Source organism: Ambystoma mexicanum, chromosome 9 (assembly GCF_040938575.1).
Source record: "Ambystoma mexicanum isolate Mex_15411 chromosome 9, UKY_AmexF1_1, whole genome shotgun sequence".
Classification (NCBI taxonomy): Eukaryota; Metazoa; Chordata; class Amphibia; order Caudata; family Ambystomatidae; genus Ambystoma; species Ambystoma mexicanum.
This window is the reverse complement of record NC_090931.1, coordinates 130,853,109-130,876,939: the sequence shown is the minus strand read 5'-3', so window position 1 is coordinate 130,876,939 and position 23,831 is coordinate 130,853,109. Positions and strand designations below refer to the sequence as shown.

General features: G+C 46.5%; 1 protein-coding gene across 6 annotated transcripts in view; it reads left to right on the top strand.

Moving 5' to 3' along the window:
• Nucleotides 1-23,831, top strand: part of DIXDC1 (DIX domain containing 1) — a 560,841-nt gene that overhangs the window by 354,836 nt on the left and 182,174 nt on the right. The window contains exon 1 of one of the 6 annotated variants that reach the window (XM_069614295.1): nucleotides 4,907-5,774. The exons of the other annotated variants lie outside the window; for them this stretch is intronic. Coding sequence (XP_069470396.1) covers nucleotides 5,752-5,774 — 23 coding nt within the window. The 5' untranslated portion in view covers nucleotides 4,907-5,751. Of the gene's footprint in view, nucleotides 1-4,906; nucleotides 5,775-23,831 lie in introns of those variants that run through there. 6 annotated transcript variants of the gene reach the window in all.

The following is a 23,831-nucleotide window of genomic DNA, read 5'->3' as shown; positions in this document are numbered from 1 at the left end:
TTGTGCACTCTTCTGTAAATGTTTTCACCTGAGCATTTCGGTTATTCACTTTAATTGCTTGGTTTTATTCCATTGCACATTTAGCATGCTTAATTTCAGTGTTTCATTCAATTCAGGGTCTGATTAACATTCCCAATGCTTAATGAATTATAAAGTTCCCTTTTGTGCAGTATTCAATGTGCATTGGTTTCACTTTATTTAAAGTTCCCTTTGTTTCGGTATTCAATAAGCATTAGCTTCGCTTAGTTTTAAAGTTCCATTCAATTCAGTATTCAATAAACATTGCTTCGCTTAATTTTCAAAACCATTGTTGGAGCACCCCAGCGTTTGTGCGTCTTCTCCTGGCACAAACCAGCGTGTTGCGTCTCCTTCTGTCACGCTCTGCTTGCCTGCCGCAGGACTTTCTCTGCATTCCGGATCTCTGTATGCTGCTTTCTGGACACGGACAACGTCCCTTCTTCTTGGTGCTCACCAGCAGCTCCTGCTGCTGAGCACTCTTCACGGAGGCTCCCAGACTGCAAATACTTACACAGCCCATGGCTACATGCTGTGTAAGTCTTCTGGGAGGTTTGCTGGCATACCGGCTCTGCGTCCGGTCCCATCACAGCTGCCTCCTCCAAAGCACGGCCTCCTGCTGGATTACTCCACACAGGCTTCCTTCTTGCTCACTCTTTTGCTGCACTAGCCTCTTTTGATGCACCTGCAGCCCCTTGACAGGCTGCATGTGTGGACCTCTCATGAGATCTGCCTGACCATAGTTAAAGGGACATTCCTGACCCTCGTAGTTCCCTGTGGGCATCTTCCTCGTCCCAGTACGAAAGTGGTGAAAGAGTATGGTCTTTATTACTCTTAGTTGCTTCTTCTTCATCTCAGAACAAAAGGGTTGGAAGGCTATAGTCTTCATTACTCGTAGTTGCATATTCTTGGTCACAGTACTGTCAGGTGTCATATATGGGGAAATGAGGGGAACAGCTTTACAATAACTCATAAAGGTTGGGTAGGGTTTTGGTTGAGTCTCAACAGGATAAGGGGGATAGCATGTCTCTCCTAAGGGCAGCCCATTCTTAACCCTTCTCGTCTTCATCCTCATTCTGACACTTCAGGGTTGATTATATCTCCTGTCATTCTCTTTCTCAACGGGACAGGGATAACCATATCCCATGACATCCACTGGAATAGAGGACTCTTCATGAAAGGGCAGTGCGGAATACCGCATCTCACCTGTGAATATCTCATCCCCAATCCCCAGGCACCCTCCAACCCCAGGGTCAGGATCCAAGAGGGTTGGCCTGTCCCTGGCCGCCTGAGAAGAGGAACCAAGGGAATGATATACAAGGTCACCCTCAGGTTTCTCACAGAAGGAGGGGGCAAGAGCTTGAGCAGCGGTTCTGGAGTCTGAGGCGGGGTGAAGGGCATGATTTTCCGACAAATGAGAGCAGCTGGGTCGAGACTGTTCAGTGTTTTCTTGGTAACATAAGCCTTGAAAGGTCCTGGCAGATGATGATGAAGCTGAGGGGCGCAGTGCGGCGGGAAGGCAGAGGGGTAGTTGGGATGTGGATATGTTGCGAGTTATTTCTTCCTGTCTTGGATATCAGTGCACTTGATGGAACTCCGTAGGAGCATGAACTCAGCCTTTGTGTGATTCGGTTTCAGTCAGGCACGTGACATCCTACATGGATGATCGAGCGGCATTGTTTCAGTCAATGGATGTCGTTGACGAGTGTGATCTTTGGGTTGCGCATCATCTGAGTATTTGTGGAGCATGATGTATGTTAAGGTTAGTGAGGGGTTCCCCCAGTAGCCACATGCAGAGGTCGGAGAGGACTGGGGAAAGTATGAAACATAGTGGGACTCCAGAGGCTACATGGCATATTTATCTATTGGTCCCCATCTTTACTAGCGAGATAAGAAGCTAACGAGCAGGACTGAATCACCAAAGTCCATGTGAGTGGCATGGATTTTGAGGAAAGCCCTGTGATAGATGATGTGGAACGCAGAGCGGAGATCTGGCAGGACCAGTAGGCCATAATGTGATGGACGATAGATGACCTGGATGTTGGCAGTTTCAGATGTACATCTTGGTCTGAAGCAGCACTGGTTATCCCATAGGTCTTTGTGTTGGGTGATCGTGTTTGTGTAGTTCGGAGGCAAGTCTGGGTTTCTTCAGCAGGCAAAGGATCCAACCTGTCTTCAGTACAACATTGGAAGATGCCTGGAGTGAGGGAGTTGTTGATGGTGTAGAGGAGCAGTGGGAGGGCATTCCCAAAGACTGTTTTAACAGTGGAGGCAGGGAAGATGTCATCTACGTAGGAGGTCGCTTTGACAGGCGCAAGGACTCAAGTCGAATTTCCTGGTCATGGTCCTGGCCTTGGTCCACTTTGGAACACCAAACTGTGATACAGGGGATATTTGTTGCCTCGTTGTTGCTTTTGATGTGGTGCCTAATCTTTTTGTTCCTCGTCTCTGAAGAATGTTTTTGATGTTTGTGCACTTGCCGGTATGTTAGAGAACGGCAGGGTTCGGCATAGAGTTGTTGCGGTGTTTGGTGGCCCTGAAGACGGCCTTGCTCTTGTTCTGTGCGCCGCCCGTTATTGCTGTGGTGTAATGTTCAGCTTTGGCTATAGTGCTGTAGTTCCTGTAAACTGACATTGGGTTTTCAGAATAATGAGGCCTTCCAGTGATTTAGAATCTCCATCATATATGTTCTTGTCGGCAGGTGGCTCATTTCCGGTTAGTACGCTCTTCCATATAGCAGAGTGTGAAGGATTTCGGCTTTTATGCTTTTGCCTTTGGTGGTAGATCTGTGTTCACTGTGTTTGTTAAGGTGTGTTTAATAGCAGTGAATAGAGACCGGGCCTGGGAGTTAGTGTATGTCGGAGGTGGATGTGAGAGAGCCTAAATCTTCTCCATCCATTCTGTGGTCCTTGAAGAAGCGATGCGGTGTCTTGCATGATTGCCTTGGGATTGGGAGTTATGTGGGTAAGCTGCATGGGTGTTGGGGAGTGGTCTGCCCAGTTGAGCGCTAGGCCTGGTGAGCATTAACCAGCTACGTGTGGCAAATGTGGTTGAGCGCATTGTTGTGGATGTCATTGGGTTTTGTGATGAGTTAATGCAGACGTTGTTATGAGGGTTCGAGGAGCACGGATGTTTGTGTGTGGGATGTGAGTGTGTTGGTGGTGGGGGATGCGCAGAGTGTGTGATGCACATGGTCCATGTCAAGATTTCTGTTTCAGATATCCTGGAAGGTATGCAGTGATTTTAGCGAATAAAAAACAGAGAATAACTTTAATCAAGAAACAATAATAATGAAAAAATATCAATATTTTTTTTTTAAATCTATATGGGGTGGGGTAATGGGTTAAAACGGGGGTTCGGTGGGTTTAAAAGCATAAGGAAACAGGGGATTTGGGTGGAGGAACCCCCAAAAGATTTTTTTAAAGCGATAGTTTTTGTTATAAAACGTTTGTTAATAAAACATTCTCTGTAATTTAATTTGTTATAATCACATGTAAGCATTCTGGAATCCCCATTATGTTATGCGGCATATTTGTATGGAGAGAGTTTGTCTGGATACCGAGATTACAATGAAATGTGGAAAATAATTTGTTGTTTGCATTTTTTGGGATTTCCATTTTAATTTAACTAAAAAACATTTTTTTAAGTTTTAAAAAATCGAGATTCATACCGAAGACCAGTCTTCTAAGACAAACGCGTTGCCTCTGAGCCGTCCTCCTTCTAAACTACTACCACCACAGCGCGCCTTTTCCAGGCCACAGTGCAGGCACACGCAGGAGAGCGGGAAAGAAGCATTTCTAAACCACTGCATTGTTGGAACCGGTATCCAGCCCGGATTTGTCAACATTGAAAAAATATATATTCTAGAAAGCAAATCCCTACTGAATTGTGTGTCCCGGGAGGAAAGCTCAGGGGCAACATGCTAGCCTTGGAAGCAAGACAACACGAAGCAACAACACAGGTTCGATCCCGGGTCTGTGCTTAGAAACCTCTTACGCAACTAAGACATGCAAATAAAATAAACAATTCCTGTAACAGTGCCTCGATGCCCGCGGGCTGTGTGAGCGCTTTAAAAATGCTAATAAATTTAAAAAAATATACCTAGCAACTACTTTACCGGCAATAATATTGGGTTTGTGGTTGTGGGTCTAAAATGGACCCGCCTCGCCTCCTGTTAAAGAAGCACTGGATGGGTCCTGCATCTAATTAGTATAATCCCTAAGCTTCCCTATACATTAAGCTGATTTACCAGGGCTTGCCATAATAGCATGGCAAAGTGCAAAGTTTTACAGTGTGCTGGGCATCTGGGTCACTCACTGGGCATAAAGGACAATAGACCATGTTTGCATTGTGCAAAAAAAAATGCCTTTAATTAAAGAAATCACACCATTTTCATATGAATTGTGGCCCTAATCCTTGTGATGTCATTTCCTTTTGAAATCGTGCTTTGTGACACAGTTGTGAAATGTCACATTTTATTAGTTGGTGTTGAGATGAGTTCATTAAAAGGTGTCCCCTTTAAAAAAATTAAAAAAAACATTTTTACAAGAACTAAAGGCCGCGTCGAGGCAGTGGCATTTGGATCGTGAGCTGCAGGCCGGATGCGATGCTTCTCTGCTTTTTTCTCATTGGCTGTTACATAAAAACATTGTAACGGCGTCTGCTTTTGCAGTCTTGGTCGCTGGCCGAGCTGTGCATATGGTCATCCGACTGATTGGCCGGCGTTTTAGGGCCTTCATCTGGAGGGATGGAAGCCTAAGCAAGCATTGGAAGCTCTGGCCTGACGAGCAGCTACACTCAGATATCTGCAGCAGATACATTGACACACCGTGCTATTTCAACTGCATATTGGGTAGTTACAAGCTACACTGCGCCAATGCAGGCTGCGGATTTGGGTAGGTGGCACTGCATGAATAATTCACCCTCAAGATGCCAAACATTGTACTTATTCTCAGGCCACCAAGCTTTTCCACAGCTCCCTCCCTTCCCATGGAGCAGACAGCCCTCCCCCCACCCCCAGCTAAAAACATCATCTTGTGACCGAGCGGCAGCAGAGAATAGCGTCTGCTCTGCACAGGCTGCCTGACAGCGGGGGGAGGAAGGCGGCAGCGGCGGCGGAGGAGGGCAGCCCGGAGAACCGGGGAATGAACGGGTGGCCCGCTGGGCTCGGTGGCAGCCGCGGGCGGCGTTTCGGCTCCCGGTGCCCTGACGAAGAGGCGCGCGTGTAAGGCTGGGCGTCGCGCCTCTGGACGGGGGAGGGGGCCACCGTGGGAACGGCACGTGAGGACGGGCTACGAGGGTTCAATAACGAGGGGGTCACCGGGATCACAGCCTGCTCCATTCAAGGACAAGGCGTGCGGCAGGCGAGGGGTTAAAGCCCATATGGAAACAGGACTGGGAGGCTACCCGGACCGCTTTTCCTACTCGAGCGAGGACCGTGGGCTGTGCGATGCAGACATGGAAGTGTCGCACATTGCAGAGGGCCGTCAACGCACAGACACATTCTCCATATTGAGAGAGGCCACCAACGCGCAAATGCCATGCCAGGTGATGTTGGCATCCGCCTCTTGAGGGAGACCCCGCTGCACCATTTCTGGGAGTACGCGGTTTGCAGCAGCGCCTTAGCTCGCAGGGCCGGGGACCAGCATTGGAATATGATGGCATGGGCGGTGGGGCGCACGGGAGCGACGCCCCCGAGGATGCCAGCCTGGTGAGGCGAAAGGCTGCCGTGGAGCCATGGGAGGCAAGCAGGTGAAATGGTGAGTGCATTATGGCTGCATGCAAGCAGGTGAAAGGCTGAGTGCATTGTGGCTGCATGCACGCAGGTGAAAGGCTGAGTGCATTGTGGCTGCATGCAAGCAGGTGAAAGGCTGAGTGTATTATGGCCGCATGCAAGCAGGTGAAATGCTGAGGGCATTATGGCTGCTTGGAAGCAGGTTAAATGGTGAGTGCATTATGGCTGCATGCAAGCAGGTGAAATGCTGAGTGCATTGTGGCTGCATGCAAGCAGGTGCATGCTCCTGGCGAAGATGGGGTGTATGTTGTGTTAGCAGTTGTGTAATATATTCCGTTATGCTGCATTATATGTTGCTTTGCCTCCTGTCACGTGGCGTGTGCTTGGTGACGTGTTCTTTTTTTAATCTGTAGTGTGGTATGCTCTGTTTGCTATGTGTTGTTATCGGTCGTGCTGTGTTGCCTGTTTGTATCATATGTAATATAACTTCGGTTATACACTTGTGCCACTCCTCTTCGTTTTGTTATGCTATTTTGCGCTTGCTGGCTTTGGGAACTGCACAATAGCGTGTGGCATGATGCGTTGCTGTGTGTGTGTGTGTGGGGGGGGTCTGAGGGGCTATAGTCCCGGGTCTTTGACTGTAACACCAGATAGAAGCTCAGAGGCTACAACCAAAAGGCTAGCTAGCCCGAGTCCAGACATTAGCGTAGCCCCGGATCTTTTCCAGACCTGGCAACACCACCATTGCGATAGATAGTCGGCCGACTCAGCCCTTTATCCACCAGAGGTTGATACACTGTGTAGCACGAGTGGATAGTTATCTGGCACTGAATATTACAGTGCTTAGAAGCAGGGCCGGTCGAGGCACTATATAAATCGTCACATTGCATGATTTCCTACCTTGTGTCACCGTGAAGCTGCATTATTTCTGTGGGCCGTGCTTACTCGTCAATTGGAGTCGTGTTCTGTATCATGTAATGTTGTGGTGTTGTGTTGCCTTGTTTTATTGTCGGATGTTGTCTGTTATACCGGTAGTGTATATAGCACGTATGTTGCCAAGGCATCACACACCGTGCTATTGTGGCCAGATGGGGCAGTCTGTGGGGAGGGGGCTCGAAGAGCTGGGTTCTAATGATGCTTGTTATTACAGTTGGAAAGCAAGGTAGCTCAGCGGCCGAAGTGCTCGCAGCAGAAATCGATGTGCGCCTTGCAGGTCGCAGGGTGGAATCTCACCATGGTCACCTCGGGCTTTCTCACCCTGCAGATGTGATAAAAGGAGTACCATTGCAATCATGTCAAGGCCAAGAGGCAATCATGTTGTTGGCGTGCTCTCAATAATTGGTTGTATTTCATGTCACTAATAACACGGGCATGGTTGCTACTTTTAACAGCAGGCCCCCAGGCGCAGGCTCTAGCGAGCTGCGTGGAGAGGCATGCGTATAAAAATAGCGCGTGGCCAGGACTTGAACCCCAGAGGATGGCGCAGGCCTGCATGTGGCAGACACGCACACAGCGTGTGATCTGCGGCGGCCGATCACAGGCAGGGATCATGCGAGAGGCGGGGGGGGGGGGGCGTCACCCGCCCTTCATCTGTTGAATAATGGTGACATGCGGCCCGAGCAGCTGCTTCCCTGAGGAATACTCGCTGGCAGCGGTTTCTGCGCATGCGTGTGGGTGGGTGTGTCCGTCTCTGCCCCATCTATGCATGCGTGTGTTACTTGTGACTTTATGCATTGGTCTGTTGGGATATCTGTGGTTGCCCCCCTTTGCTGGGTCTCTGGCCTGGTTCTCGGAGATTTGCTTGGGGGCCCCCCAGAAATCATCCAGACACCTCCATGTCTGTTACAGTTTGAGAATGTTTATGAATCTGGTGTGGGGTAGCAGTGTGAGATAGCAGTGTGGGATAGCAGTGTGCGATAGCAGTGTGAGATAGCAGTGTGAGATAGCAGTGTGAGATAGCAGTGTGGGGTAGCAGTGTGAGATAGCAGTGTGAGATAGCAGTGTGCGATAGCAGTGTGGGATAGCAGTGTGAGATAGCAGTGTGCCAATCAGAAATGCTCACAGGCACCTCCTATGTATTGTAGTGCAGATCTGTCAGCCTAGGGTCCATCATGCGCGTGTACTTGTTTGTGACTCTGCTGGTCTGTTAGTGTGTACCCGACTGTTGGCTCCTCCGGGTTGGGAGGGGGTTCGTCTGCTTTGCCTCGCTGTATGTGCAGCCGTGTAACCTGGCTGCCTCTGTGTGTGCGTACTATCATGAGTGTGGCGTGTCATCTGCATGCATGTTGCTGTCTTCGCTGTGTGCGTCTGTGTGCGTCTGCCTCAGCCTGTCTGAATGTTGCTGATGGGGGAGGGGCATGGCCTATATGGTTGTGTCTGTAAGCGTACTGCTTGGTGTCGGTCAATGGGTCTGGTCTTATTGTACCCCCTCTTTCTGTGCGTCTGGGGGCAGGGTCTGCACGTCGGGCCCTGGCAGTTGCTCACTTTGATGACCACACTGGGGCTGCCGAGTGTAGCCGCCCCTCTTCTCCAATAACCCCCCCCCCCCCCACTATTGCAGCATGAGAAAAATCCTAACCCCGGGGCAGGGCTGCGAACTTCACTGCAGGAGACCCCCACCCCAATCTGTCCTGGCTTTCATAGTCCCACCACAATAGGCTGTGGGGCGTTTCTCTTGGACGGAGAATGCTGCGACTGGGCTCAAAATCTGCTATGATAACTCGGTTGCTGTTGCAGCAATAAACTGTTTCATGCAGTGGAAGTAATCAATTGCCAGTGCTTAATCAAATACCCGCATTGGGCTATCTTGTCACCCAGCTGGCATCTGAAGGCCACCCTTCGATCAAGCGTGGATGCATGTGTAGTGGCTGGCAGCCTGCAATACCATTCTAGAAGAGTGTTCTTATAATATATATGGCCGCCTGCAAAATCTGTATTGCTAACAATGTTGTTACAGGCTAGTTGTGTGACATTGCAACTGACGTGTAATTGACACCCCAGCCTCTCTGTAATCCGCGATCACGCTGCAGCTGTGACATCACAAGGCCTGCTGCATGAGCCAGCAGAGAGAATTCCAGCTGCCCCTGCAGCACAGGATTAAAGCGTGAAACACTTTTCAAATGCCTTGGTTTTCTCTCACTTTACAGCCATTAATCGACAAGGAACTACTTATGGTAGTATGTTTAATTTGTGCACTGCTGGAGTTTAACACATGTGTGCAAGAATCTGCAGGTTACTACTTATTTTAAAATACAGAACGAAAACCTTTTTCCTCGATAGATTTTCATGAAGCTGCTTGAACTATTTTTCTGCAACATTGGGAGCAGCATTTTTTCTTTTTAAAATCCTAACACATTCTACATAGATCAGCAAATTGAAGATCTCTTACATATTATATCATGCAAGAGACAGACGAGGTATTAAAGGGAATGGCAGTGTGTGCCCATGTATTATAAGGAATAAAATACCCCCTACCGTACATAAAAAAAGATATTGAAAGTCACCTTGGAGTTCCGTGACCTTATAAAGGAACTCTGCCTATGGTTCATTCCTGTATTTGGTCAGGAAACTCCTCGGTGACTTGCAAAATGCTTAGAACAACGTACGTTAGGGGGTACTTTATCCCATATATTACAGGCCAGTTGTGACATCACTACTGCTCTGTAACCAGTTGTCACGCTTCAGCTGTGACGTCACAATGCCTGGTGCTTGATCTAGCAGAGCATCATTCCAGCTGCTTCTGCAGCACTTAATCGAAGCCATGACCAGTGTTTACACATTTCTGACTTTTGAAGTCGCTTTTTGTGACCCTTGGAAGCCATTTGTTGTGGGAGGATAGCTCAGGGGTAACGTGCTCTCCTCGGAAGTAAGACAACACAGAGCACCACAGGTTCAATCTCCGGGTCCGCGCTTAGAAACCTCTGGGTATTAAGCGCGTTGTAAATAGCCTGTCATATCATATCATTAATGGATAAGGAGCTGTTTATGGTAGTCCGTTTATTTGTGTGCACTATCGGCCTTTAACATATCAGAGCAAGAATCTGCATGTTTTTCTCTTACTTTGAAGCACAAAATGAAAACTTTTTTTAGATGCATTTTATTAAATTGTTTCATCTATTTTTCTGCAATACTTTGAGGCTGCATATTACTTGTTTTTAAAAATAAATCCTGAGTCTACACTGATTGCGTCAGGAAATGGAATATCCCTTACACCACATTAAGCAAAAGTTCAGGTGTTAAAGGGGATGGCAGTGCATGGCCATGTATTATAAGGAATACAATATCCCCTAGCGCAGGTAAGTTACCTCAACAAGGAGCTCGCTCTATAATGTATGGTAGGGGGTCCGTAATTGCATATGTCATGCGCACCTAGGAAGTGTTCAGGCAGGAGTGGTCCTATACCTTCCCCAGCTCGGCAGAGACCCTGTCCCCCAGCCTTGGCTGGCGTGAAACTCTTGGCAGTGCATGGTGAGGCTAGGGCAGGTGCCGCATGGCCGCTCTCTGCTTGGGTGGGTTAATTGGCAACAGGCCTATATCTAAGGGCCCTGTCGCGATGGAAGAAGAGTGATGTATCCTGCCTACTGCAGGATCTACCCTGGGCCAGTAACAACAAGGAGCAGGAACCAGGCTGACCCAGGTTTGTAGAAAGTAGAAACACGCTTTATTGTCTTGGTTACAGGTTCAGATAAGAATATAGGAGAGAGAGATCATAAGTAGCTTCTACCCTGGTTCCCTGCCCAGCTCCAAGTCCCCAACCGTCTCCCCTGGAATCCCCAGGTGCCCCAACACTCCAAGCTCCACTAGCATTCCATCACAGCTCTTACACTGACTCAGACCTCATTCATACATATGCAGGATATAACACATCCCCCCCTTTTCCAATCAAAAGAAAACGCACAAACTCTCAACCATGCTAGGACTAGCAACCACAACATTACTATTGCTCCTTCCACCCTGGCCTGCCACACCAAGGTCTTGGTGCCGCCACCACCAAGCACAAACCTTGCCACATGGACAAACAAAACAAAACTACAGGCATCGACCCTCCTAAACTAAACACCTTCCGCCAGGACTGCCACTCCTGGCCTCAGGTCTGCCACACCTGAGCACAATCCAAAAACGCCCCCGGAGAGGCTACTAACCTGCCAAAATGGTGTAGCCACGAATCTAGAAAACTTACACAAAGGCCAAAACAGGATAGTCCTAAACATGCCAACAAAGATCCCATGCACTCTAGCAAATATCCCAAAAACCATGCCTCATCCTCCTCCCCTAAAGAAAACATGAAAAAGGAATGAAAAACCTAGGAGAGAGACATACAACACAAAGATCACAGAAAACACAACCACAAAAGGAAAGAATTGTGGCTTAAAAACATGTAATTACTACCAAGTGACAAAATTAGTAGTGCATAGCACATTCACCTTTGCAAAACCCAAAATTCAGATGTAAAAATTTTAACACTACCAGAAAAAAATAGTGTAGTGAAATTTCAAAATTTTTTGCAACCCAAAAGCTTCGGCACACCACTGGGATGAAAAATCAAATGGTGTGACCTGGAATTTCTAAAAATATTTTGAAAAGTGTAATAAAAACTGAAATGAATCCAGTAACCCAAACCAGTGTACAATCCACAACTTCAATACTAAACATTGGCTTAATACTGTGTGCCCTCCACTCCTATTCCATACCACTTGCAAACTGGCGTGCAAAAGCAACAATAACCTCCTCTCACATGCACCGCCTGGCATCACAGAACTAACTAGGGAAAATCCTAAACTCAACTAAAGGAAGTGTTGCCGTGCGGTTACCTACAACGCAGACAACTAGTGTAGCCCCTATAATGTAAACATACACTACATAAGAGAAAAAAAATTCTCCTTTCCCTTCCTTTCCCAAACGCACCACTGCGTTGTAACTCCACAAAACAACTCCGAAGAGGGCCCATGCCCTAAGGTCAACTACATTGGAACACCCTTCTGTGTCCAACCTCCTCAAAACAAAACTTTGGGGTTCCTCCTGAAGGTTTTTTATACTACTGCCAATACACCTGGCCAAGGTGTATAAGCTTAAACCCCATTGCATGCATGCAACTCCCAATATTTTGTAGTCCAATATTGCGCAATCACTCCACTACAAACATGCATATTCACGCACATCAACATCTACAACAAAGTAAGTCCAAACACATGCAACTCTTCGCACCGACTTACATCACATACCACTTACACTTAACTGCCATAAAAAGGCACTATAATTGCAGAACCTGCTGCCTCCAGTGCGCACACTTGCGTCACATACTCCCACACAATTACACTAAATGTTGCTAACAAGTGTAATCCCCAATACGCTGTCCACAACATACAGACATTAAACGGAAACAAGCAAAAATCTCTAATATCTGAATTAAAATGTGCTGCACGACCAGCGATGGTGGTGATCAGTCACCATGCCGGGGCATCCCTGAAATCACCAAAAACCTCCCGAGTGATTTCCACAAACTCCTAATTGAAAATATATAAACACACTTTCCATTTAACTTCATTGAAGACATGTCTATAGCATTTAAAAACAAGACATAGTGAATATTCCGCCTCCTAAAACTCCATTTACATCTCCAAACGTCATTAATGTAAACATCATGTAAAAATACTTTTCTGATTCCTTGTTTTGTTAACCCCATGGAAAATAACTATCATACGATCTTGGAACATTATCATGCACTCATAGAACAACACTTCCTGAACACATTTTACTTCAAAACATTTTGGTAAGCTATGTTAAAAAAAACGCATTGCATTTCTTAATGTCGTGTTCCATGCCAGCGTGTTGGAGAAACAATGATAATTTTATAAACACATTATATTCCCGAAATGTTCCAGCTTCATGCGGCTGCCGCTTCTCAAAATGTTACAGTTCCGCCTTCAACAAAACTGTATCTCCGTTTGGATGCAGGTACAGCAGGCAGTTAAAACAACTTTCCGTTCCGAACGACCGGAACATGAATCACTAGAAACGTTCACAGTACCTGATTTCCACGTGTCTCCATAAAATAAAATACATTGCTGTCAAGCCGTCATCACGTTCTTTAGATAAAATCTGTTGCTGCCTCCAAACCGGAAAGAAAATGTTACGATTTCGTCGCACACTGCATAACGTTTCGGCTGATTTACATTCTCCTCCATGTCCGCACAAAACAAGCACCACAACTGCAATCCGTTGCTTATTTTTTTGACAGTTCATAACACGTGTCTTCGAGCAGCTTGCAGACTTAATATATTCACTCCAACATTCCATATTGAAGCAGATGCTCTTCAATTCCGCACACGTCATCACGCAACGTGGCTATTGTCAAGGGCCATTCCTCTAATGTTACTGATTGAGTCTCCGAATGCGGAAAGCAGGGTAATGGCGTCGGGCCCTTTCTTTTGCGTTCCAGCCCAACGGGCAGGATGGAACGCAAGCATCGGACGGCCTGCAAGGTGCGCGCGCCACCCACAGCCTCAAGGGACCCTTAAATTTAGCCCAAACTTCATCCGCCACGATTCCCCACAGTACCTTGATGGGTGGGGCTGCCAGCTATGGGTCTCCGAAATTTTCAATTCGCCAGCGCTGCATCTCGTATTACTTGGCAGTCTGCTTTATGTCCTCCAGCACGTGCACGCCAATGTGCACACTGTCTCCGGGTACCTGGTTGTGGCCCACTTCTGCTGCAGTCCCATGGATGGGCCTCCATGGTTCGTCTGATGCCTGTTAGCTGCATCCATCTCCTTCTTAGACACCAGTTGCATTATTCTACCACCAGCTCACCAGAAAAACGCATTTTAAATCTGGCAATTTCTTCTCCAAGGCCTCTCCATCACTGCTTCCTCTCTCCCACGCTCAATGTCTATCGGGCTCAAACATCCTCGTCGCCAAATGATGTATCCTGCCTACTGCAGGATCTACCCTGGGCCAGTAACAACAAGGAGCAGGAACCAGGCTGACCCAGGTTTGTAGAAAGTAGAAACACGCTTTATTGTCTTGGTTACAGGTTCAGATAAGAATATAGGAGAGAGAGATCATAAGTAGCTTCTACCCTGGTTCCCTGCCCAGCTCCAAGTCCCCAACCGTCTCCCCTGGAATCCCCAGGTGCCCCAACACTCCAAGCTCCACTAGCATTCCATCACAGCTCTTACACTGACTCAGACCTCATTCATACATATGCAGGATATAACAAAGAGGCGTCCTCAGTGGGTAAATTGTACGTTACGCTCTATTGTCCCTTAGCTCGGTACCCCTACAGGTTCACAGGGTAGGACGGTAAGACACAAGGCAGTTGCCACGCCAGAAACACCGGCTCCCCACACCCCTTGAGGCCACCTCGCACCATCAGCTCCCAACCATGACTGCTTCCCTCCCCCGAATCCACACGCGCTCTACCAGGCCCCACTGTGACGTCACAGGTCCACACCCAACACGCGCCATTATGGCAGGCCCTTAGTGTTTGCAGGCAGGGAACTGAAGTATACCTCGATAGCAGACCGGACCAACTCTCATCCCTCATCCGAGGGATCGGGCCCCACCAATCAGGAAAAACTTCACAAGAATGACCCACTGGCAGCTCAGGCAATCACGGGGCCAATCAACGTGAGGCCAGACTTGCACCAGGGCACCTTTTACAAGTGGGCAAGCACTTTCGTTATATACAAAAGGCATACATTGGTACATGGTGCTGGGAGCAAAATTACTGGCCGCTATTTGGCTATAGCTGCGCAAAGGCCGCCTAGCTCAGCACAGACACTGGACTCTCACAACTGGTGCCACACCACCATGCACATGCCAGTACACCGGTGTGCACCATTTAGTATTCCCAGGAAGGTGCATCTTGTGATTGTACTAATGCATCGTTTCAAATAAAACATAAAGTCACCCTGTGAGTTGTTTTTCGAATGTACACAGCGTGAACGTCATGAGTTGATCATATGCCTGACTGAGCACACACCTGATCTCTCGCTTAGTATTTACTGGGCAGCACAGTCAGGGCTGGCGTAGTAGAAAACATACCCTTTTTGTACGTTACTGCAATTGGAGTCTTCTAGAATTTTCTCCGACACATAAGGTGTCAATGACTTTGTTATTTTGCTCGATGGAAAAAGTGGCATTGCTTGGATCCCATGTTGACTTTTGAGCTCCTTGTTCTCCAGAAGAGGCCAGGTCCTAGACTCAGAAGCGAATTTTAGCGCCTGCTTTGCCCTGGGAAGGCGTGCAAAAGCAAGAGCGAGTGCCGGTCTGGTGGAGCAAGGAGGCTCACCGACCAGAGCCGCGTCAAGAATGCAGCAGGCTGCAGGGAATCCGAGAACAAAGGAGAAGCTGTGGGGCGTTCGCGGGTGCGGGCAAGCGAGATGAGGCTTACCGAAGCTCTGATCCGAGACGCTGGGAGAAGTGGTGACTGCGGAAGCAAGAAAGAGCCGAAGGAAGCGAAAGCAAAATAGACCGCACCGTAGCGGGTGCTACAGTTCACTGCGAGAGAAACCAAAGGAACCAAGAGAGACTGGTTAGTCCCGTGAAATGGGAAAGGGACGCCGGGGCATATTGGAGGCGGCCTGTGTATAGAAATAGCAGTTTGAATACTGATTCGAATAAAAGCAGTTTTTTGTGGAAACGTATGAATATCCATGAACTGTTAACTTTGGGAGAACAAGCATTGGCCCGAGCCATATGAACCATATCACAGAACTGTATGTTTCAAGACAAAGGAGTATTGGCAAGAGCCACAAGAATATGGGACAGTGTACCCTTTACAAAGTGACCCACAAGAAAAGGTAAAGCATCAAGTGGATGTGAAATGAGCCTGAACTAAATCACACTGTAAAGGTGAAACGGTGGCAACGTGCAGGTGAAGGAGAAACCAGTCAGGTGTATTGGTTGCGTGACCTGTAATGGGTGAACTGTGTGGTCCAACAACAGAGCCTCGACCGAGAACACCCATCAACGGAGAGCCTTCTGAAATACCTGCAACAGAGCTTGTGGGTGAAGCGGAAGGAAACCCAGTGTGAACTGGAACTGAGGATTTGAACTTTGTTAAATTATTGAGAGACCTGAAGTTTTGGGGAAGGGAGACCCCGTTGGGCTTTTGTGAAGTATTTATAAACCGTGGCAAAGGTAAAATCCTTTTTTGGGAGACTTTGTGAACTTTCTTGAATCATGGGGAAAGGAGATCCTTTCCAACCCAGCGCTGGAAGAAGCTCAGAACAGTTATTTGAACACTTATGATTTTGAAGTTGATAGCCCCACACAGTGTATACAAATAGAGGTGAGGGCAAGCAGGGGAGTTGCTAGGTCTGGAAAAGACCCGGGGCTACGCTGATGTTGGAACTGTTGGGACTGGGGGCTAGCTAGTCTTTTGGCTGTAGCTCCTGAGATTCTATCCGGGGCTACAACCAAAAGATCAGGGGCTATAGCCCCCTTAGCCCGTCCCTAGCAACGTCCCTGAGGGCAAGTATAGGTTTTAACACAGAGAGACATGTACTTTCGACATCCTGACATAGACTATCCTTAGTTTCGTTTAGGCACGAAAATCCCACCTTAGTATAGGGCAAGTTAGGCCTTTTTCCAACCCTCTTTCGATTTAATAAAAGCATAAAGAGAAAGCTTGAATTCAGTTGTCTGTGTCTACTTCATGACGCCTTCACAGTACCCACTACATTTGTGAAGACAGACCTATGCCATTTGGCAATGCTTCTTATAATGGCAGCCATGATAGATGGGTATTACCCAAATTGACCTTTTACAATTTACCTTTTGCACAATTGACCTAATTGTGGTCCTAATTGACCTTCTGCATAATTGACATTTATATTATTTTAGTTATTTTATATATGTATTGGGTTGGTTTTGGATTAAAAATAATATAAGGGTATTGCGTGGGGGGTTGCGGATTGGGTGGAGGTTGCGGGGGGTTCCCCTCCGCATTTTTTGTCCTAATTGACTTTCTAAATTAGGTCAATTCTCCCGAGGTCAATTCTCCCGAGGTCAATTGTGAAAAGGTCAATTAGTATGCAAACGATAGATGTGAACCATAGTAAAAGTTATATATGAGGCTTCCATTTAACTAGGGTCACTTTCCTTAGACACACCAACAGTGACAGCTCGAGACATAAGTAAAATAATAATGATCACTCCAAAATAAGCACAAAGTACTTTTACGTCCCGTCCCCTTTCCTCCATACTCTTGGGATGTCCCATGGAATGGGGGACGGGCCCGAGCTTGCTACTAGACGCATAATCAAATATTTATTTTGCACGACAAAAGAGGAAAGACACATTGATATACCAAGCAGCAAGAAAACAAAATAAGCTCTTAAAAGCAACAATCAACAACTATCTCCCCATTTTAAACCGTTCCAGTGGCTTCTAGTTCCCACTAAAGGGTTTTTCTTTTGCATGAAGCTCTCATTCTGCATCACAGAGCAGTTAGTACACACCAGGGCCCTTCTACTACGTATCAACAAGAGCTCTGCCAGAGAGCTAAAGCTCTCTCTGTCAAGCACCACAACAGGTTTTTTTGCATTGGTTTTTACATAGATCCATAAAAACACACTTCTGCAAAGCAGATCTCGGAAGCGTTCACTTTGATTTGAAAGACTGTCCACACAAGACTAACCCTTAACTTGATCAGGTGCGCCAACAAAAACATTTTGAAAATCGAATCATCCAAACAGTAGATGCTTTTTTTTCTTCTAGATTTATACATGCAAAGTAGGTCTGGAGCGACACAAATGCACAGAAATGGACAAAAACACCAAAGTGAATAATGAACATTAGAAAAAATGGACTGGCGCACCAACACATGCCATAAAAGCAAACACGAAATTGTGGTAATGCATCAAAGCACAACGAACACATGAAGAGATTCAGCAGATGAAGTGGAACAAAAAACCACAAAATACCAAAGTGCGAAATGAGTGGATGAAAACACTGTATGGGCCTCATTACGACCCTGGCGCTAAGGGGTTAACGGCGCCGTAAAAGGCTGCGGCGCCGTTAACCCCTTAGCGCCTAATTACGAGGTCCCTTTGCGGCTCGCGACCTGAACGGGTGGTCTGCACCAGCAGTTAAAGTAGGGACCCGCAAAGGGACCTTGAAAGTAATTACGGTACCGCAATTTGCGGCACCGTAATTACCGCCTTCCCCATTCCAATTGAGCCCATGGGGCAAAAATGGGAATGGGGAAGGGCCAATGGTGCATGGGGAAATACCGCCCCGCCAACCTTGGAATGGGGTGGTAATTCCCCATTGCACCATGGCGGACTCGTTACAATACCGGCAGCAACCATGGTGCTAATAGCGCCATTGGTTACCGCCGGTGTTGTAATGAGGGCCATATGCAGTAACACCACTATACACCAACAGAAAAAAACGCCTACGTACATAATAAGAACAGATGTAAACACCACAAAAGCACATAAATCGCATATGCACATTTGTGGATCAGGTATGCCCACACCAAAAGAAACGTGACTAACAAGAATGGGGCCAGATCAAATGTATGCACCCTCCCATACACACACACGCTCAATAGTATGGACAACCATATGCTGTAAGCGCAATCACGGAATTAACAAACACACACACAATGAACATATGGAAACACTCTGCATGCAGCAATCGGGAGGACAACAGCTTCTGACAAAACTTCCCTCAACACGCAATTGCCATACACAGGCGGTGTTTACTTGCAGACGCTACATTATACATCATGTGAGGGGTCAGTAATGCGAGGCGCACAACTGCTTGTGTTTTCTCATGTTAGACATTTTATTAAAGAAAAAATTGGCAAATAAATCATCTCTGTTCCTACTCTATCAGGGAATTCCCTACCTGGTCTAAAGGCTAAGGGAATAACTCCTAACATAAACATACTGGCCCTCACACTAAACAACAACACATTCAAAGGAATATATAAAAAACAAAACAGAATTAACAGTATTTAACCAGTCATTTGTATGACCCTCACCTGTCCTGGCTAAATCCCTTCCCCAGGGTTTTCCAAAGGCAATCCTGCAAATGTTCAAAAGCAAATAAACGTTTTGCACAATTGCTTGTACAATCACGCCTGCCATGAACTCTCAAGTGAACTCTCAAGTGTACTGGTTTGTGTGAGTACTTAACTTAGGCCTATTTGGCTGACTGCTACATCTACATGCTTCCTAGCCCCCTTCTTTGTCTCAGTCGCTATAGGATTCTGTGAGTTCCAAGTCAATACAAAAGTTCATCAAACAAAAATCTACTGGTAACAATTCTTCAGCTTTCAGTTGAAAAGGTCCCCTTCCAAGTTCAGCCAAGAAAATAGCAACAACGTCATTCCTGGATGTCTTCTTTCCAAGATTAATAGCCACAGTTCAAAGATTAGGTTAACAACTTCTTCTTCTACAGCTTTACAATTGATTAGGACCTCTGCAGTACATTTGGTAGGATTGTCAGGGTGCTTCTCTTTGCGTTGTTGTTTTCCTCATAGCAACCACCCTACTACTATTGTTACCGTGGAACAGTCTCCTTTGTTCCCCAGTATCCTACTACTTCAATCAACATCAATGTGACATCCACTGACAGTTTACACGCCACAACAATTCAGGCACTTCTGCTTATACAACTTTATACTTCAGAATTATTAGGTATATAAAGGCAAGACACTTCAACCTCTACAGGTAACCAAGGCATTCTTCTTTCCTTTACTCCAAGAAAAGGCTAGTCTCTTTGCCTCGTCTATCTGCCTCACCGCCACAAGTATAACCTGCCTCGGCCCCGAGACCGACTTTCTCTCAACTTTAGCCGTCTTCAGCCTTAGGGATTATTTTCTTCTGCATAACTCCTTTACAAGCCCCCGGCTCCCTTCTCCAGACCACCCGGAAGCTGTACTGCCACTCTTCCAGCTTCAGGTAAAAATGCCACACTTGTATCAGAGGACACCAGACCTTTACAAACCTTGCAGATCAGGTGGACTGATCTTAATAGGACCGGTTTCACTATAGAAAGGGTTCGCCTCTTGGCTTGGGTAATGCGTGTTCTTCTAGTCCGTACAAAACCTTCTGTACTTAAAGAATAAGTGTTCCCGAATACCACAAGGCTCAGTCTTTAAAGGAAAAACAGATCTAAGCACACGCGACCACTCTTTAAGATAGATCTTTAACCTTAAAGAGATACAAGTGAGTGAGAGAGACACGTGACCGCTCCGGCAACAGTAAATCGTTCAACAATGGAAATGATAGGCTTTTACGAACACTACTGCTCTCAATAATAGTTTGTGTGTTACATTTCCATTATTAAAAGGAATTTCCACGATGACGAACAGTTTATACTCGCCTTTGAACTTACGCAAGTTACTTCTGAGCCGGTACCGACAAGGCTTGCTAAGTAAACCTGAACGCCAAGCTTCACTCACCGGCTCCAGGAACACTGCTGTTGCGGGCTGCTTCACTTTCCTGACTTCTTCAACTGCTACTACTACTTCGGGCACTCTTGGGACCCACACCCTACTGCAGCACAGGTGTCTCCGGTCCAGCCACACCAATTGGGAGTCTCCAACACTGCTCAGTCCCTTGGCTTGCTTTCTACTACGGGCCTCAGGCTTCAGCATGGCCACAGCTCTGCAATCACAGCCACTCGGCATGCATGGCAGATTTTGAGAGCACAGGACCCTCTGAGAGCTTTCAGGTGCAATCTGCTGTCTGCACGCTCCGGCATCCTTTCTGTGATCATGCCTGAAAGGGTTGGCATTTGGCTTCAGCTGTGAGCCATTTGTTTCAATTTCCTGACCCTTGCAAAGGCTGTTAGGCTGTCACAGTGCCGCTGCCAGCTGCTCGCAGGTCTTCTTTGAGGAGGCCCCGACTGGGTTAATGAAATATGATTTGGGCCTTACCAATCACGCCTGCCATGAACTCTCAAGTGAACTCTCAAGTGTACTGGTTTGTGTGAGTACTTAACATAGGCCTACTTGGCTGACTGCTACATCTACATGCTTCCTAGCCCCCTTCTTTGTCTCAGTCGCTATAGGATTCTGGGACATGTTGTTTACTTCATCAAAGTCATGTTTTTCTACTTCTTGAGTATTTGTAAGGGTAGATTTAATTCCCTTAGTAATTGTAACAAAGGGGCTGTAGGTTTTATCTTTGCTAGAGGAAGATGATTTAGACTAGACAACATTTCCGCTATTGTGGAGGGTATTTGATTTTAGGAACCAAAAGAATTATTTCCTTTGGTATAGTATGCTTTAATGGTACAACCTTTGAGTTTACCACTTTAGATTCCATAGGACGTTTAGAGACATTAAAATTACAGTAAGCCATAACCTCGTCTGGCACAGTGGTAAGAGTCTCATCCCACGGAATCTCCTCACCACCCTGGGCCCTGTCTCCTCCCAGGTGATCCTCCCGCAGTACACCACCCCCAGGGTTGGGATCAGGAAGCATCTGCCTTCCGCTGGCCACCAGGGAGGAGACCTTAGGCAGGGTTTCCGTGAGGGATTCACAGGATTCTTCGCAATGAGCTCACACAATAATATCAATTCACAGCTCCAACTTTAAACATTAGTTAGCTCACGTCCATGCTGTAGTCATGGTGAGTCTTTCAAGATAGTGGTGTATTGTGAGTAAAGGTTACATTTGTAGTGAGATGGACATTGTTTGAGTTATAGGTTTAGTTTAGTTGGACTAAGTGGTGGTGCCTTGGGAGTGAGTGACTGTTGTGCCTTAACATTGGCATTCCCAGGATTGTAGAATGTAGTGTTCGGTTTGGTTGTGTTGGCGATTCGGTGGAAACCTTAATGTTGGCTTTCTCAACGTTTGGAGACTACACGTTTTTCCAGGTTGCAATCTTAAATCTTTCCGATTAGGTTGGATTCTTGTTGCCAATATTTCAATGTTTGTTGGCTCATTACAGTAAGTCTTTTCATTTGTGATAGGTGGTTAGTTTTGTGCAGGCACACTTTCCCTGGAACTGAAGGTGGTTGTATTTGCGCAAGCAGCCTTTCTGTGGTATATAGTTTTTCTGTTGCAGACTGTCTACCTTAGTAGGTTGTTGTTTGGATTTTAGTTGCCTATTCATGGTATTTCGTTGTGTTGATGCTGCCAGTTTTCCACGGCTGATGTATATATTAGAACAGCTAAGAGGTTGTGCTTCATGCGGGGAGCATTGCATGGCATGTTATTGGTGGTTTGTGGGCAGTCCTTTCATGGTAGGGGATGTTGGTTTGGTGCTGGAAGTCTTTCCCGGATGGTTGTTTGTCTAGATAGTTTTTCCATGGCTGACAAGTTGTTGCTTTTGTCTCTGTACGCTTGGCTGTTGGTTTACTTTGGACAGGCTTTCCATGGTAGGTTATATAGAGGTGCAAACAGACTTTCCAAATTAGTTTGTTTTAGTTGCAAGCACGTTTTTCAACCGTAAATGTGTTCATGCACATACTATGTGTATGGTTGATGTGTGTGCCTATCTACTCCACCAGTAGAATCAAGGAGTTTTAAGACCTAAGCACACGTGGAATCTCGATGGCCAGCAAATTGATAAGGTGACTAAATGTACCTACCTGAGATTGATGCTTAGTAGCAAAAACCTGCAGTTCAACCTACAGACAAATGTAAGAATCAGGGCTTTGAGTACATTTCTGGCAGTAAAAAGGTTTATCAGCACTGTCTGTGGTTTTACCAATCATGGCCTGTTCAAAATTGACAAAATCAGTACAGTCCCGGGTTTACTTCATGGTTTGGAAACATATGGAATTACGCACTAAGTGGCCTGCTGTTTTGGAAGGAAAGATTTTGAGGTCTGCATTGGGTTTGCACCAGGAATTTCCTCACCAAGCCATTAGAATGGATTTGGGACTTATATCCTTGGTGGCAATGCTGGAAATGCTTACCGCCACCGCTGACGCTATGTTTGTATTATTCGGCAGGTTGGCCCAGCAAGGAATATCATCATCAACACCTGCATTGGGGGGGTTACATGGGCGGTAATGGCCCGCCAGCCAGAGCCTAGGCAAGCACTAGCGAATTGAGGGCCTGGCCGAGGGTTTAGGCCTGTTACCACCGATGGATGCCCCCCCCCCAACAAGGGGGTGATTGCTATTCGCTTACCGGGGATCACAAATAGTTTGTAACTTTAAAAAAATGTTATACAGAGACGAGCTCTGCATATATTGCTTGAACCAATCTACCGTAAAACATAAAGATAGCCACACCATAGTCAATAGAAAAGGGACTTAGTCCCTTTTCTATGTCTACGGCAATGGTCAGGAACGAGCGCTGGTCCTGGAACACAATGCTTCGGTCCGGAAAGTAAGTGGAGAGGTGGTGGAAGAAAGGTGTGGGATGTCTTTGGGGTGCGATGGAGGGTGGGGATGCAACAGCGAGAGGGTCACTGTTGCCGCCCCACAAACAAGATGGCGCCACCCGGGGAAGGGCCTCAGGTGGCTGGAAAAAGCAGGCGGTACACAGCGTTCTAAGTGCCATTGCGCAGGTTATGAATGGCGAATAGTAAAGTCCTCTCCATATTTGTTAACCCTCCCTCCCCCCATACACTGCCAAACTAGTTACATTAGATCCATAGATTTGTATGTCTACCTTAAAAGCTGTCGCAGCTTTGCCATTCTGTGGATGTAATGCACACCGTCTTGCAGATGTCCCTTCAAATGACACTAGCAGAGCCTTGCTGCTGGTAACCCTCAACAGGTTCCCACTTCCTTCTTATTCCAGGATTCTCTTTTTTTCTAATTCGTCATCCTCTTATTTTCCTTTTGCTTTCTTAAAGCGTTCTATCATTAGTAACATTGTAGGTTAAAGTTTTCATTTTACCATTTTTACACGGTATGCAGCGGGTGTGCACCAGCACACAACTACACTAACCAAATATATTTGAAATGAGTCCACTTGTCTTCCTCTTCTGTATTAAGCAAATTTATGTTTTGCTTAACCTATACTATGTAAGAGTTTCACCCTTTCTGATTATTGTAATTATGTACTCTCCCTCTAATACACGCTGCTCGATTTCATGATATTGTGGCTCCCCTTGTGTAACGGCGGCCTAGTCCTTTACGTTTGTAATAGGTCCA